This window comes from Stigmatopora nigra, chromosome 5 (genome assembly GCF_051989575.1).
Source record: "Stigmatopora nigra isolate UIUO_SnigA chromosome 5, RoL_Snig_1.1, whole genome shotgun sequence".
Classification (NCBI taxonomy): Eukaryota; Metazoa; Chordata; class Actinopteri; order Syngnathiformes; family Syngnathidae; genus Stigmatopora; species Stigmatopora nigra.
Genome location: NC_135512.1, coordinates 6,464,016 through 6,481,596, shown reverse-complemented (window position 1 = coordinate 6,481,596; position 17,581 = coordinate 6,464,016). Strand labels below are relative to the sequence as shown.

The 17,581-nt window shown below is 37.4% G+C and overlaps 1 protein-coding gene across 5 annotated transcripts in view; it reads right to left on the bottom strand.

The window, feature by feature from the left end:
* The window catches only part of p3h2 (prolyl 3-hydroxylase 2), a 35,366-nt gene that overhangs the window by 11,483 nt on the left and 6,302 nt on the right, over positions 1 to 17,581 (bottom strand). For all 5 annotated transcript variants that reach the window (XR_013326448.1, XR_013326447.1, XM_077717510.1 and 2 more), the window contains 3 exons: positions 4,782 to 4,934; positions 3,284 to 3,473; positions 682 to 813 (listed from right to left, as the gene is read on the bottom strand). Coding sequence is in view for 3 of the 5 variants with exons in the window: in XM_077717510.1 (XP_077573636.1) it covers positions 682 to 813; positions 3,284 to 3,473; positions 4,782 to 4,934 (475 nt within the window). In the remaining 2 variants the exon portion in view is untranslated. The remainder of the gene's footprint in view (positions 1 to 681; positions 814 to 3,283; positions 3,474 to 4,781; positions 4,935 to 17,581) is intronic.

Below are 17,581 nucleotides of genomic sequence, written 5' to 3'. Positions count from 1 at the left end.
AGACCCAGGGTTAACCAGAGGCTTCCTGTCTGGAATGAGACGGTGCATCTGCTGCAGTCCGCCCGCCGTACCTTCTCGCCTCAGTAACAGACGGAAGATATGAGCTCATTTTTCAACAGAAAACCTCTCACTGACTTTCATTGATGGAACTTAAGTGGTAAAACACAATGAGAGGGTACTGAGTAATGTAGAAGGCCGAGCAACTATGGGGTGTTAAACAAAGCTGATGAGTGATTTTATTGGTTGTGTGATAAAAAAAAGTAGCAATTTGGCCCTTGGTTATACTTTGGGCTCTGATTTCTTATGGAATTTTAATGGTGAAGAATGTAACTGCAGCTTTGAGTTATCTTTCATTGCGATGAGAAGCAAATAAAAGGGTTTGCTTCCGTTTATTGTCAATGGCGTACTCTTAAAAAAAGGACCGAATAACTGTTGTTAACCGTCTTTTTAAATGAGGTTATATAAAACATTGAAGACAGCCTTAGTATGATGCATTGCAGTTCTACACCATGATAATGACAAAGACACAATCAAAGTAATAAACAGCTAACAAATGTAACAGATCAATGGAACAGTGCATTTTGTATGCTGTCATTGTCAGCCAAGTTGTATTGAGCTTCAACGGGTGTATCCACATTTAACTTTGGTTGTTTACCAAATTGAGGAATTTAAAGGACTCACTCTGATAATAGGCGTACTGGAGGTAGTCGTAATGCAGCGGCAAGTAGTTTTCCATGGGTGACAAGCGGCCTGGCCGGGTGGCCAGATCTCTGACACACTCATGCTCACAGTGCAGTACCTGAGTAAAGTGATCTAGAATGACAAAATGTTGTATATCAGGTGGAAATCATTTATAAACAACTAACCTTACACAAAAATTAAAAGTGTAGAGTAGTCAGTGGATCAAACTTTTGTTTTTTACAGGCAATTTTTGTTCAGGAAAATGCAATATGCCTTTTATAGTGTCAAAAATACATTCACAATACTTTAGTTACTCTTATATTCTATTAGACATTTTAATAGCCAGACAACAAAAGATGAAACAGTAATGGGTAATGATGCATGCTCTAAATGTGGCAATCTAAAAAAATGTACCAGTGCTTAAGTTTGTCGACTCAGAGCAAAGTAAATAAGATTGTTTGCTCTATTTTCCCAACACAGTTACGGTGTTACCATTGTGTGGTCTGCTGCTAATGAGGTTTCCTCACGGCCATTAACACCGTTGAGATCATCTGAGTGCATATCAGCAAGTTTCAGAAAACATGACACAGGCCTAAAATAATACATCACTTGTTTACATTTTACAATGGAAAACTGAGCCAGATGCTCCATAAACATGGAGTCATTGCCCCAAGTGAAAAAGCATTGATTGGCCAAGAAGTATTCAATATCTTTGAAGAGTATTAGTTGAAGATGAAACCGGGAAAACTGATTTAAAAAAAGTGGGAATGAAATCAGTTGGAAAAAACGCCTTAATTAGTCATGGTACCCTGCATGTATCCCTCATGTCCTGAAGCATCATAAAAAATCCAAATTGCCAAATTATTTTTAAAATATAATTGACTATTTGTTTGTAATAGGACCTGATTAATTTGAGTGTGTTTTCAGAAAGAATAGCCACTAGCAAAGAGCCGCAGTATATAAAAAAAATATGATAAGAAGCAAAGGCCGTGAGCCACATGCGGCTCGAGAGCAATGTGTTCACCACCCCTGTTTTATAGCTTAACAAAGCAGTGAATATTTTTAGATTACTTCTACAGTTCAAACATTTTGAAACTATCTTTTTGACTGTCATCAAGAATTGAGTACATTGTTGTCCTTTGTCCATTCATATTAATACTCTAGTTTGTGTTTTCACACATTTTAACTCTTTTTTTTTTTTTTGCAAAGATAAAAGGTACATATCACTTCCTCAGGTCCAGTCCAGAGGGGAAAAAAAATAATAAACAATAAATCGTATTCAGAAATGTGTAGTAATTAGGAAGAAACGAACTTTCTGGGTCAAACTAAAAAGTACAAACATCATTTTGTTCTTCTCAATAACATTTTGAAAAGAGATTGCTCTTTGTCACAGTCCAAAGCCACACCATAAAAAATAAACATCTCAACCAAAATTTTCCTCCACGAGTGAAATAGAAAATAATCTTCTGATTATAAGTTAAACAAAGCCCATCCACCCAAAGTAATTAGATATGTTTAGGAATCATGAATTGAAGACAAGGAACACTCGTTAGTAGTAATGACACTGGCGCTACTGACTGCACACAAATAACATCTTTTTCCACTGATTACTGTTAACAAACAACACCCGGAGACTTTCTGCTCTGATTATATTTGTTATAACAGTGTGTTTTGATAGATCTGCAATTCCAGCGCTTTTGAATGTAGGAAGCAAACTTTTAACACTGTAATGTAAACCTCCCTAAAGAGGAATAATCAAACATTTACATAGTCAAAAAGAAACAATAACAATTCTGCTTTTACCAAGAAAATACATTCTCGGTTAAAAACTAAACAAAATGATTGATTTAACAATATTTTTCAAAAAAAATTGAACTGCATCACTTTGAATTGAGGGTTGTTTCTACAATTTTTCTCTCAAAGATGACCAAAAATAACAGACAAGGATCAAATTTGGAGAAGTATTTCATGTTGTGGTCAGTTAGTGTGTATTTTCCAATCCAAAATGACTTAACGTGAACATTTAAAATCCTTTTCACTATGTTAATATAGTGTGGTGTACAATGGAGTTAGATCACATTACTGTCTTTCAGCCCTTTGACTCAATGCCAAGCGATATCCTGAGCAAAAAAAGTCACTGCCAGGCAGATTTGATCACCTACTGAGCACAAAGAGAGTTGTTTGGCCTCGTCTGAGCCTCCCCGGGCTCTTTCAGCATAACAAAGCCTAGCTCAAACAGAGCAGTCACGATAGCTTCATAAAAAAAAATACTTGAAACTCAACTGTATCATTGCTTTCATGTTAGTCAAATGAGGACTCATCAGAGTCATCGCATTAGAAACTGCTTACCAAAGCACAAAAAAAAAACAGTGCTATGTGTTCAAACCTGTCTGTCTATGCTCAAAACATTACAATATCACAGAACTTAGATTTACATTATCTAGTTATTTGAGTTTTGGTTTGATACTGCAGAAAAATCCCAGCTGAATGTCACCAATGGCCGTATACACAATAGCAGACAACTAAAGATCTGTGACAGATGTTATGTCAGTCTATGTTAAAGATTTAAACAGTTGCTTCTTGTCCACAGATGAGTTCTTACCTGAAATGATTTCATAGAGGCTGTAACGGTAGCGAATGTGATCGTAGCCTTCAAACCGCTGTGGGCCTTGACACAGCGCTCGGCACTCCACGTCTGCTTTGTAGTACTCCAACAGAGCTTCCTCGAACAGAAGGCTGGCCCCAACATAGTCTTCTTGCTCGTACAAGTTCATGGCTGCATTAAAGGAGCTCTGTGGAAATGAGTCCATTTTAATTCTGTGCATATGGCCAACTTTACGTGTTGACCTACACCTAGAGCTTAAAAAAAAAATCTCTTTGATTGATTAAATTCCAAATAAAGTTTGGGGAAAGTAAGCCAAAGCAGACAGAAATTGATAACATACAGTGTTTGAAATAGAAACTAATAACATACCATTAATCTAATGGCGCAGGGAAAATGTGTTTACACTGGCACTGCAAGGTGAATTTTAGAATAAAGTGGATTAAAAGCAAGATATTGTGTTACGGTAGCCTACTATGAATGACAGATTGCTGAGTGGTGAGGTTTGTTCCATGTGGGGTGGAAGTAGGAACTCTAAGGAGTGTGATGGAGAAAATATGAGAAGTGACACCTGAGACAGGGGTAAAAGAGGGTGAACAATTTTCAACCAACCACAAACAGCGTGAAAAGAGCTTTCAATCACTGAACATTGGACACTAACATAAAGACCGCTCCGTAAATTGACTACTTTTCAACTTAGGCAAAGAACAATAATGGTCAGGAATCCTGGTAATAGATAGTAAAGTGCCCCAGTAAGAGGAATGGGATGAGATTAGTAGCCACAAACTGAAATTGCATTTCTTTTCGACTGCTCGGTATTGACTTGTCTTGGCTCAGCTCTACTCATGTTAGTTTGGAGTCCTTAGGTTTACACTTAAAAAGACTACTGCAGAAAACCTCCAAATTTGCTGGATGAAGGTGTACCAATAAACAACAGAAAGTTGGGTTTCCTGCAGTTTTTGTAGTCATGAAGACATTGAGAGTAAAATTACAAGACGTGCAGTTTATGAAACAGAGTATATTTTTTTTCTTAGGCTCAGAAACGAGGTAAATCAACTATTACACTTTTGCCAGATGTTGCCAGTATAAACAAAAATAGTAGTAGTAGTGCTGAGCCAAAGAAGAAACCGGGAGTGGAAAAAGTAAGCCAAAAATATCCAGTTAGGGTCACTTCAAGCCACGATCCGAACATAGCATTCGAGAAATAGTCTGATGAAGATTGTGAAAGTCCTAATATGATATTGTTTGCGTCTGTATATTTAGGTGAGGGAGTAACTGGATGAATGGGGCTGAAAATGCATTTTTTTCCCCAAAATGATAATGCCATTTTATCATAAAAGGCACCTCCTATGTAATAGTCTGTCTTTGAAGTAAGTATTAATAATACATTTTGGAGTTTAGTGAATTAAAACTAAAGAGGTTTGTATTTCTGACAGATAATATTTTGAAGTTGGTAATAAATAATGGCATCATCACATCCAAATATCTTCTTGCTTACCTGGTGAGGTCGAGCTTCTTGGTCGACAAAGTGATGCTCATTGACACCCTCTTGATCTTTGTACTGCTCCAGATTCTCACTCATCTCCACATGTTCTGGATTGGCTTGAAAGTAGGTATGAGCAGCAGCCGCCGCTTTGTCGGGTTGCTTCAGCTAGAGGACAAAAAAGTACGAAAGGTCATTCAAATTTCAGAGATACGACTCTTTCATTGCAACAATAAGAGTGACATATTGTCAACTTATTGTATTATCATAAGAAACCATGACAGTTCTAAAGCAAATGGGTCAATGCGTCAAGAAATCCTTTTTTTTTTTTGGTAGTTGTGCAAAAACATCTATTCACAGCCAAGAAGAAATATGCTCCGATGAATAAAAAATCCCCCTGGTTTGAATGCAATCACTTTAATTGAACTTGAAGCAGGCTTTTGTCTGTTAAGAATTTGAAAAATGTTCATTTATCATGTGCCAAACTTGAAATCATTTTTTTCCAAGCAGACCAAGTTGTGTTTTAACAAGTGTGTGTCACGGTGACATTTTTTCCAATTTGAATCACTATTACAAACACATAAGATAAAAAAAAAAACTTTTGCATCAAAGATTTTGCACAAATAGAACAAGTTTTTAATAATTTGGCATTTCTGCCCGGGAAACGAGAGTTTGTATTTATATATTTCATTCATGGTTACATACAGATCACAGATTATATTGTTATCATTTCATGCAAAGCCCTATGGAAGGACACTAAATGCCTCAAGACAGACAGAAGCAGGCTCTACTACATACAAAACAGCCATGTTAACTGTTTGGCTGCATAGGAGAAGCACTTATGTAGTAACTCCTATAGAATGTTGACAGATGCAAACCTAAATTTGGATGACATATTTCCTCAAACTTTTATCTGACAGCTGAGCTCAGTGCAAAGTAAGTAATTGGGAGCTTTGGTTGGCCTTTAATCAATGTGATGTGGGATGTGCTCGACAAACAAGTCTGTAAAGTACTAAGTTTCAATGTCAAACATATTACCTTTCTTTCAATACCAAGGCGTGAGTGCAAGTCTTGGAACAAATGTCACATGATGTGATTATTATTTTCTATGATGGACTCTAAATATGGAACATGTATTTTCCAAAAGGGCAAAATGGGTGTCAAGAAGTGCTGGACTTCCATGCAGTTATTACAATACAACTCTTGATGTAGACAAAGTAATGATGCCAAACCTAAACATGGTTGCTGCTTCCAACTACTAAATGATAAAAAAAAAACCTACAAAAACGAATAATGATTTCCTTTTTTGATGAGAACCTTTAAAGTTTATAGTAGCCACAGTAAATCATATGTGAAGATGAGAGCATGTCACATTTTCTCTTCAAGAGTATCTCTAACATTCTAAGACAGGTCTAAACACATTAGCATAGTGCAGCCTTATCTGATTGTCCCGCTTAATACAGAGAAGTCAATATCCAGAGGCCAACATCAGACTCATTGTCTTACAACCTAGGATGACTAAAATAAATGAGTTCATGTAGACATGATTTCAGTACCTCACCCATGCTTGGAATCAGTTACCGCCTTAAGGGTGTTGCTTACTGAGAAGACTATAGAAAGCCATGACGGCTGTACTTTTGACGCAGTATCAATTACCAATTCAAAGTGGCCCGACGAGGGACTATTGACCAAACCCAGGTAGAACGGGCTGACTTAATAGACACTAGTTCCTGCCTTGATCCTCAATAGATGCCTATTGGGCGTCATTAGTAAAGAAGCACATGCCTAATAGTACAACAACATTCTTTCCCATGCAGCGCTAAACAATGTTTAGTCACTTTTAATATCCGAGTCCTGAGAGGACCTCAATCTGACAATTTATATGGTTACAAGAGTGAATTTAACTTTGAAAAGGCTTATTTATAATACGGCTAAAGAGTAAATGGGTCAAATATGTGAATCAAAAGAGAAATAATGTGATTCTATTTCTTTTGTACTGATAACTTGACATTGACTACCATTCACTGTATAGACTTGCATAAATCTAAAGAAAAAATGTATTTTTTTTAATGACTAGACTGGGAAGTGGCAAAGACAATGTTGCAGAAGCGAGTAAAACATTTTAATTTCTTTTCCAAGGAAATTTTTCAGGAAGAAGAATCTTAACGGGAGAGATTAGGATCGATAAAAGCGTTAAAAATTGCCCCGGATCCCACCAACTCCCCCACAAAGGAGCATTTCCACTTCATATCTCTGGGAAGCAATGCGGCTTTAAAATAGTCCTTGTGAAATCTGTTTTCATCCTCTCAGTTACAGAAAGTGCAAGACTAATTAAAACATTGATTTAGTTTAAAGCCAACTCCAACTTGGATTGTTTTGACTGGTTTACAAAGCACATACAAACCAAGTCCAACATAAATCATTAATTCACGCTTCACATACCCCATTGAATCTGTGACAGAACAGTACAGTAGCAGCTATGCTTGGCAGTAGTATTTGGCAGCGACATGTCATGCTAAAGGAACATTTTCTGAAATGGCTGCTGAATCCTCCACTGTCTTTCTACTGAGAACTTTGGTGATTCATGGAACATTCCTTGAAGAATGGAAAATAGCTCCTGTTTGATTTAGCATGTTGGAACTACGACACCCAAACATACACTTTAACTACTTCTGTCAAGATGATCCATTTTTCCAAACACAACTTTAACTGTCAGTGCAAATTGACATAAGCCAAGAGTCAAACAATCAACTTGCCATGCCATTTTTGAAAAATATGCTAAAACACTATCTATCATGTACACAAAGAATGGAAGAAAAGCCTTCCAAATTGCCATTGGTGAGGTCATGGCTGCATGCCCACGTGTCCTCCTCCCATCAAACCTCCCATTTCTTTAATCTCTCTATTACTACTGACAGCTTTACACAGTGGCCTCTTTCTGTATGTCTTGTCCCCACCCTAGGCCACAGTGTTCCCCCAATAAGGTCATGCCTAAGGAATTTCTGGAAAAGGCCTCACCGCTGTCGCCACGAGAAAGCCTCTTTCATTAGCTCGGGAAGACACGAGGCGTGACTAGCCCACGCTGCTTCCATCATTGGTTCAAACCTTTCTTTGACGTGGGCTGTCGGCTGTCTCATGGCCAATGTGCCAGACAACAGTCACACCAAGGTGATAAGTCTGTAACTGCTGTTTTTTTTTAAAGGGGAAAAGAACTGAGTGTGCACACATAATATATATAAGATAATCATAAAATTCTGCCTTAATAGTATGGCTTAAACATTACTTAATCCTCCTGTATTTCCCTAAATGCTTATAGTATGATTACTGGTATAATAACTTAATTTCTATAACGGTATTGCGTTACAGTTTACAGGAGAGCTTTTAATTGCCTTTAGGTCGCTGAAAAAGTGTTACAAAGATCAGATAATTATTGGCCCAAAGCAAAAGCCATCCAATGAAGAAAAGAAATTGAATGTTGCGAAATTGTTAACTCAGTCACCTGGACTGAATCTGTTTCAGCATGTATTTCTCCTGTACATGATGGCAAAATTGAGGCAGAAAGAGCACACGCTATTATAATTTAACCTAAATTCCATTGCGGGGGCATTTAAGGCCAATAATAATGAAAATGTAAATATATGCCAATATTTATTGAATGGGAAACGGTACTGGATGAATAGACGGATCAAATTGTACCTAGTTGTACCTAGGAGCAAACTATTACAAAGTCTGTCTATGTACTGTATAAAAACATCAATATTTTTAGGTTTTAATGTTTGTTGATTCAGTAAAAAATAATGGAATCCATCCTCATACAAGCACACGTAACTCAAATGCTATGCAGGTCACTTTTTTTGTAATTAAAAAAAACCCTAACCTAATTGTACAGTGTGATGGGGATCCCGTGAAGAGGCATAATTATCCAAAAAACATTCCCCAGTGTTGCAATGATGGATGAAGACTTTTGGGTACAAATGCATTCCTGCAGTTGTGCAAGGACATCATTTTTTTTTGTCCAAGCATGCTAAAGTAAAGCCCTCAAATTCAGGCTGGGATTCATTTGGCATTTTATAACTTGAAAACCTGGCCTTCTCCACATTTAACAATTACAACAACATTGGCAAGGACACTGTGTGACTCAGAATCTCGAATAATTGTTCTTCAGCCTCTTTTCCAAGAACAGTATAATCGGTTGGTCAACACTTGGGTTCATTTAATGTACTTGAGCACATTTATTAGTTCACATCCATTAAAAGGCAATATGCAGTGAGGGAGCCAGCTTAATAAAGGAGATTTTTTTCAGCATCTGTAGCCATGTCTTTCTTGTAGCTGACATCATATAAAGGGGAAATGGCTGCTTCCTTTCCATCTCCCGTGACAGCTTCTTAAAGCAGCAAAGGGGTTCACACTCTGGGAGAAAATGTTCCTTTTTCCCAAAGCAAACTGACACCCCATTAGCTACTGTGCCCCAAGCCAAGCATCCGTCTTTACCATGTCTGACTAGACTTCCTGGGCAGGTTGAAGACCTTAAAGAGCCGCTTTGTGTTAGAAACCTCAAAAAGGTGTGTGAATGTTTAAAGCCATGCAGACATGGTGGAAAATAGACTGTAATGTTTTCCTCCCCTCGCCATCCCAATCACATTCATTCTCTCTTGGAAAACAGTAACAGACACTTTTTTTTCTCCCAAGAACTAAAAACGGTACCGGTCAGCCTGGCGTCTTATTTTAACGCGACTATTTGCTGATCCACAACTGCTTCCTTTCACGTGAAGGTGTCTGTTTTTGGAATGGAAATGAAAACTTTGGCACACAGTTGTGCTGTCTCTCTCACTCACGTTGCTTTACATGTATTTGTCAAAGGTGTATACAGAAGAGGGATAGGCTGCATACTAAAAAAAAAAAAAACACAAATATTTCCAAACAGGAAACTCTTCAAATGCTAACATAAAAATTCACATCCACTCCCAAGCCCGCCAAAACTCCTTTGCGAAATATAATGCAAATATATTAGTCTCGTTGGAGAATAAACAACGATCACGTATAGTTGACATTTTATTATCTTAACATTTATATTTAGCTTCGGAATAGTACAAGAAAAAGGCATAAATGTTAACATCCAGGGAGATAACAGGAAACCAAGTCACGTGTTTTATTTCTCCCAAAAGCACTAGTCAAGATGTGGGGACTTCCTAAAAGTAGGCTTTGCTTTGGGGCCAACATTTGGAGGTCAAAGGTCTCATATGAGTGTGGACTTACTAAGCCTTTCCACTAGCCATACCAGCTTGAGCTGGTGTGTAACTGCTAATTCATAAGAATACAAATGCACACAATAAGGACTGAAAGGTTAGAGTGAATGTGTTGGTGTGGGGCAATCCATGTGCAGACAATGCCAGCATTCATCCAGTCCCAGTTCTCACCCCGGGAAGCCCCCACTTACCCACACATAGCAGGGAGAAAGGTAAAATGTGTTAATTGGTCTGGTTTAGTGTTGCGTCGAAGGTTGTTTGACATTATCTTTACACAGTCGGGATAAAATTAATTGTGTTTACTGAGTGAGGTATATACACATTTAATGTCGGGTGGAAACAAACCTCTAGCTGAGTTTCTGTAAAATCAAGATAGAGTGGAAACATGGGATATTACTCTAGTTGTGTCTGGCTGATTTTTTTTTTTAATTCAGAATAAATATTTGCATTGGGAGGCAAAAATTGCTGCTGATTGAAGTTTTGTGGAACTTTTGCTTTGAGATACAATTGACACGATTTAATAAAGTTTTTTTTTTTAAATAAGAGCTGCCATGCAACTGATCTTTTTTTTAAGCTTCACCTGCATCCTGTGCAGCCTCAAGCAAGACACTTATTTGTCTTCCATTTTGGGGTTAGACCTGAACACAACGGTGTGTTTGTGTGTGCAGCTACAGGCAGGTTCTCCACCCCCCACTCCGAGACAAGGGGCTCAAAAGAATACAGGGGGTATAACACTTAGTGCTGAACATTCTGGAGAATATGGACTTAAAGAAACAAAAAGTCAAGCAAAATAATTGAGATGATCCACAGACACACCAATCTTTTGCATGGTAATCTCTCAAAACCACTAATAAAACAATGTCAAATATGCAATGTTGCTTATTTTTCATTACTTTTGAGTTTGCCCTTTAAAACATTAAGGTTAGTTCACTAGTAAATTAAATTATTTTGCTTATTTCCATGTAATTAGGGAATGAATCCATTGTTATTTTATAATTGGCCTTTACATTCACTTAATTAACTTATATAATAAACTATTGGGCAATCTAATGTTTGGTATCTTTAATGAGCGGGGAATGGATGTACAAATAGATAACAGAACATAAATAAGACAAAGTCACTATTCTTCAATGCTAAAAATGTAATGTTGTTTATATTAGTATAGTAAAGAACCAAAAATGCCATAACAAATTAAAATACAGTGGCATTTGATATAAAAATGCAACCACATTTGTAGGATATGTTCAATGACATCTGACTGGTATGCAGTTCTAGATCATCTACTGTCAGATCAGAGTTAAGCAGGATTGTACTCTGTATGAACTGACATCATTCTCCCCCACACGGTCTGACGCCAAAATCTAATGAGAACATAAACCAATGCAATGTGGGAATTGAGGAAAACGTCAAAATCCTGTTGACACGAACATAGGATATCTTGAGCTTCTCTACCATTCCAACATAGAAAATGAATGAAATGCAAATGAGCTAAGTATAGTTTGAAAGCAGATTCATTTGGTTCACATTTAATTTGCAACATGTACCTATAAAATTAATTCCTGAAAATGTATCCGGGTCTGCTCACAAAAAATACTTTTATATATAAATTCAATCTCAACCAATCTCAATAAGATGCAAAAATGTATAAAAGAAATGGTTGAATTTTCAAATAAGATGCTAAAGATAATTAAGAAAAGTGAAACCAAAATGAGATTATTTCCATGTAAAAAGAACGGCTGAGTTTATGGGATTGAATTAAATGCAAGCAAGAGTATTATCAAAATCTGAAAACTTGGCCAAACAAGTCTCAAAAGATTACCTTAAGTTTCTAAGAGATTACTTGACTGTGTTTAAAGGAATGGTCAGAATGCCAACATGGATAGTAGTTTTAGAATCCTACTAAGTAGCAAAACAGGTTAAGATTAGTTTGGTTTTAGCTTGATTCAGAGGCCTCTAAAAGCGAGTCTGCTCCTTTTATGAACATGAATGACTCCTGTTGTTGCTGTCACATTACACAGATGTAGCATCTTTGACACACAGCAGGATAACTGGAATTCAGTCCCACTCACACATACACTTGGGCCAACTCCGTTATGTGGTCAAACCCATTTAAACTGTCACATATCTACAACGAGCCAACTGTCGCCCGTTAGTTTCATTATTTTCATTCAAATTATCTGAGAAACGTGGTAAAACTGTCATTTGACTTAATTACATTAAAGATATCACTTTATATATTCCCCATCTTGTCTACATGCCTATCTTTTTTTCTAATGGATATTTCCTAGAAGGTTTCAGACAAGAAAGGAATGCATGTGTGCGTATTTGCCCGATGAAGGGTGGCTTGCATGGGTTATGATAGTGCCGGAGGTTATCCTTCACTGAGCCATCTCAGCACCCAAAATACTTCTACATTCTCCAAACAACTCGAAGACTAGGCACCAATAGTGTCTGTATGAATACTGATAGGACTTGGAGTTACAAAAAAAACAGCTTGCTTCAGATAATTGAACCTGTATCATCTCAACACGTGAAACATTTTATGAAAAAAATATACGATAAAGTCTCCCTCACTGTCAAAGAAACTCAGACCTGTCAGGATAATACACTCCATATGTCTTATAGAATATGGCTTCACTTCACACCTGCCCACTGTTCTTTGTCACAAGTGTAAAGCTCACATTTCTAATGTTGGAAGTCTGAAACAGTTTGCCACACTGCCAAATAATAAATGAAATCCAATTGGACTGAGCTTATTCTCTGAATCCTTGGTAGTCTTACGTTGTGTGCTTTTAGAAACAGAATATAAGATGAGAATTGGGCTAAAAACTGAACTACTATAAACCAAAAAGATGAAATCCAGATTTGGATTTCCTTCTGGTGTGATGGTGTCAGCAAGAGTGGAATGAGAATGCAGCCTGAATCCTGACAATGTTTGCGTCATTGATGATGAACTCTTTCAAAGCCTATCCTTATGCAGTCAATCGTGCAAGGCCACCCAGTGAGGGGCTCATGATGGCGCGAGTCTGCATGCTCGACTTTGTTGACATTACACACTTTAGCCATTTTAGCAGTCACGTGCAGTAAGTTCTACAAGTGGAGGAAGGGATCCCTGGGTTATAATAAAATAAAATTTAAAAAAATGATGTAATCAAAGGCCTACATCCATGCAAGAGTTTATTTTGGGGGCATATGTTTGATGTAAAATTCAGTGTTTTAATCTGCTCATTGGCAAATAAAATAACTGTGTATACTTTCTACCAAATTTCATTCCAATCGGTCCACAAATAACAAAGGAATAGCAATTCTACTTGGTGTTTTCAACAATAACAAGAACAACAAAGTCAGTGACCTTTTGACCCTGTCACTAGATGTCCAAAAATAGTCTTAAATGAAATGAATAAAATGCAATTGTTTCAATGAATGGCTATTTTGCCTCTGTATGCTTTGCTACTTTCCATTTATTCTTAGCGATCCATGAAATTGAAAAAAAGAGAGCTATTTAAGACCAAAGTATGTCTTCTGGCATACGGAACTGCCTGCAGAGTGAAGACACAATAGTACATGATTCATCCCAACACGGCCTTAACCTCAAAACCACTACTTATTCACAGCTGACTCCGTGTGGAATAAACGTTTCTGCGAATGCCGTTTCTTCCAGTAACAGACTGACAAGAACTTCATGGCTTCACATCAGCCAAAAGTTAAACATTTTGTAAAGACAGAGATATCCATTAGCTTGCCTCAGCAAGCATGGCAAAAATGAGCCACCTGGCAATAGTTTCTCCTGCGGTCATGCAGGGCCAAAGGCAATAAAACCATTCTACTATATACGTTTAAAATAACGTCCATCGTCTCTTTAGAGCTGTTTGGGAAATGAAAACATATGCTGAGCTCTGTTATTGAGGTTATACAGGAGTCAGAGTGAGATCAACTTGAGTGGTAAAGAAGCAGGAAATGATGTGTGTGGGTCACAGGACACATGCTTAGATATTGGTTGTAGACGTATCCCACCTGCACCAGCACTAAAGGAATTGTAAGTATGTTTTTTTTTGTTTTTTTTTGTATTTAGTATACATGCATCTGAATGTGCTTCTCCCGGGACGTAAAAGTGTCTCTCGGTTTCCGACAGCATGAGACTAACAAATAATGATGAGGTTTGGCGTACGAACAACAGTGCAGATGTTGTTGAATTTTGGCCTGGAATTGGCCACAAACCCGAGTGATATTGCACCACTATCCTTCTTCTCGTGTGCCAAATAACACAACACAAACAACGGTATGTGGTCTGTTGTAAGTATCTGCTTATCCAAGAATTCTGAAAATGCACAGTCTGGGAGCTCTGACACTTTGCACCATTTAAAGTCAAGGCTGTGACATTGGCAGGAACGGATGCCAGCTGCCACTAAAATCACGACTGCGTGGTTCGCAGAACTATCACAAACTGGTTTCTTCCTCATTGTGCAAATGTGGATGTAATTAAGCCTGGAAAGAAACACAGCTTAAACTAAATACCTCTTTCCCAATGTATGGTGTCTTTGAAAAATGAAGAAAGGAACATATCTTGGAAAAACTTGGGCAAGATTCAAAACCTGAGTCATTGGGTCCTAAAATTCTTAATCTTGTGAACAGCTGTATTGTCCATGTTGTCACAGAGAACTTCATCCACTGCACTATAAAACTCCAGTCAATATTTCCTTACTATTTAATGAGTGTAAACGTCAGAGATGTGAGTGTATTAAGGTTGTTATCTTACAACCAAGATGCATTTTTACTCAAACTATTCAGACTTGTTCCAGGAAGAAAATGACAAAAGTTAACAAAGGTGCAAGCAACAAGGCCAAAGTTCACCACACCCAGCTGTCTAACAACAGGCCCCTGAGCCCAAGTCGCCGCCTGTATTTCAATCAATCGCCTGCTCATGTTAATTACTTCTGGAGAGCTTTTGGGTGTGACATAATTGAGACAACTGTTGCCCTTTCATTGCTGTAATTACACCCAAAGGATAGGTGAAACGACAAAGGGCTGGGTTCTTGATTTTTAGTTCAACTATTTCAAGGAAAATGGCCAAAGATTTAGGCTGTTGTTCAGATTTTACAACACCACAAAGGGACAATTAGAACTATGTCAGTTCACATCAGCTGGAATATATTATATTTCACAGGAGCCAATCATTCCCTGATCTGGTATTTGTCGCATTCTACCTAAGACTAACAACTAATGCAACTATAATTATTATGATTCAGCCAGTGTTGATTGAATGTTCGGTTCTAATGTTAGAAGAGCATTTCCATATGGTCTCTCAAGGGGTTTGAAAAAAGGTCTTTCACAGCATCTCCCTCTTTGTCATTCAGCATTTTCATTGCCAAGTATATCCTTATGTCATTACTTCGAAATGCTTTAGCACCTAAGTGACTCCACAACTGTTTGAAATTACAGGTGGGGAAAAAAACTACTCAATACATCTTAATGCAGCTTTCCTACTATTTTTGCCAAAATCAATAAAATGTAGTAATCAGAGCGGGGGTGCTTCAGCGGAAAAATCTTTTCATTCACTGAGTCACAGCTCTGATAACAGGAAGACTCCAAGGCCAGAGGAAATCCCCAACAATATGGTGAGGAAAAACATCACCAGACTTATCAAAAACAAAGCACTCCTTAAAAAAAAAAAAAAAAAAGAAAAAGACCATCACCATTAAAATACAAACAGCTGGATCGTTGTATGATGGGCAACAGCACAATGCTGTCATGCTCTATAGAAACAAAAGGATGAAATCAAACTCCCGCTGATCTCATATCCTCCCTTCGGCCTCCCACTGAGCCGACAAGACAAAAAGTTATGATATCATTCCTTAAGTGGCAGCATCCAACCGCAGAGTTTGTTTCAAAAAATTTGACTTTAATTTACCTTGTTGCTCTAAAAACTCTAGTAAGATCTTCCTCGTATTGAAATGACACTAATCTTGTGACCCATTACAGCACAGTCTAAACGAAAGACTTCAACATACATGACGACATATTAAAACATGAATGTCTTGACCATAACCCGCACTCAAGCTGTACTGTAAAAGTAAGCAGACAGTGGAAAACATGAAAGAAAGTACAACAGACGGGCACATCACAGAAAACCACACAGCACCCGGCAGCATGTTATTTTTGGCTGTGATGAGTGAAGACCTCCATGGGTTTTTTTTTCCTTTTTTTTTCTTATAGCATGAAGTTTCGTAAAGAAAAGAATTAAAGAAAAAAAAGTGTGAAAAGCACACAAGATGCTGGTTGAAAAAATACACAGAGCTAATATAGTACATGTGGTTAAACCAATTAAATTGAAATAATTCCTGTTTTGTGTATTAAATATTAATTTGATGACAAGGTCTTGATTCCTTACCAAGCCATGATAAAATATCTCACAGATGAGGACATTTAGTAAACCATACAAGTTTTGTTTGTGTTCCCGTTGCCTGGTAACCAGCCCACAAGGTGAGTGCATTGCACGGCTTTAATAAGTAGGTGTTGCCCTTTAGAAATTAGTAACAGAAGTTCTTCCTCCCCCCCAAAAAAACTGCAGAGTGGATTGGAGTCATAATCGTAACTAGTTATGTTTATGTATAATGTATTACGTAGTTTACAAAGTCTTTGTTTTATTTAAAAGTCTGCCAAGAAGACCCCCAAAAGCAAACATGTGCTACAAGCTCACACCTACTGTATAATTAACTGAACCCACTCACGCACCCATGTGCAGGTTTATTTAGACTATTAAAAGAAAAAAAGAGCTCCTTCTTTGTAAAAGCTTAGTATAGAGGCATGAAAGGAAGAAAGATTTAGATTCTTCACATTTTTACTACGTCAACTATAAAATTCCTGCACAGAAAATGTTGAATCTCATGAGAAGGTCAACAGAAACTGGAAATTAGTTCACTATATTCACTTGATTGAAGAGAAGCTTTTTCGTCAGTGAAACTTGGAGCAGCTATATTTGTAAGATCTGGGGGCAATGTTGACTCTTCTGGGTCAGCAATTTTCAAATAGATGCACCAAAGAGGGATATCAGAAGCCTTCAAACATGGTGTAACCACCACTAAAAAAATAAATAACCTAACCTAATGAATGGCAGATATTGATGATGTTTAACAGATGGTGATGGCTTAGCCTCAATGACAGGATTTAAATAGTAATTTGAAAATGTAGATTAATTCTATAGTTGAATTATTTCGCTTCTAAACAGGTTTTAAACACATGGTTTGTGATTGAAAGCTAAAAAGCAGCTTTAAGAAAATGATTTTTCTACAAAGCAAAGCAAATGAGGGTATTTGCAGGGCTGACTAACTCCTATTTAGAGCTAGTAAATGTTTATTTAGAGATTATGAAAGGCAGAAAATGATGCTGAAAATACCCCCCTTTTTTATATGTAATAAATCAAACAGATCCAAAATACTGATCTCCTTGCAAAATGGAATCTCTGGCATTTTCTATTCCTAGAGCAAGACATCTGATATCCGACAGTCACCTAACTCTACACAGGCCTCAAACTTTGGCCATGTCACACAAGTGTTTAGGATAGCAACATGT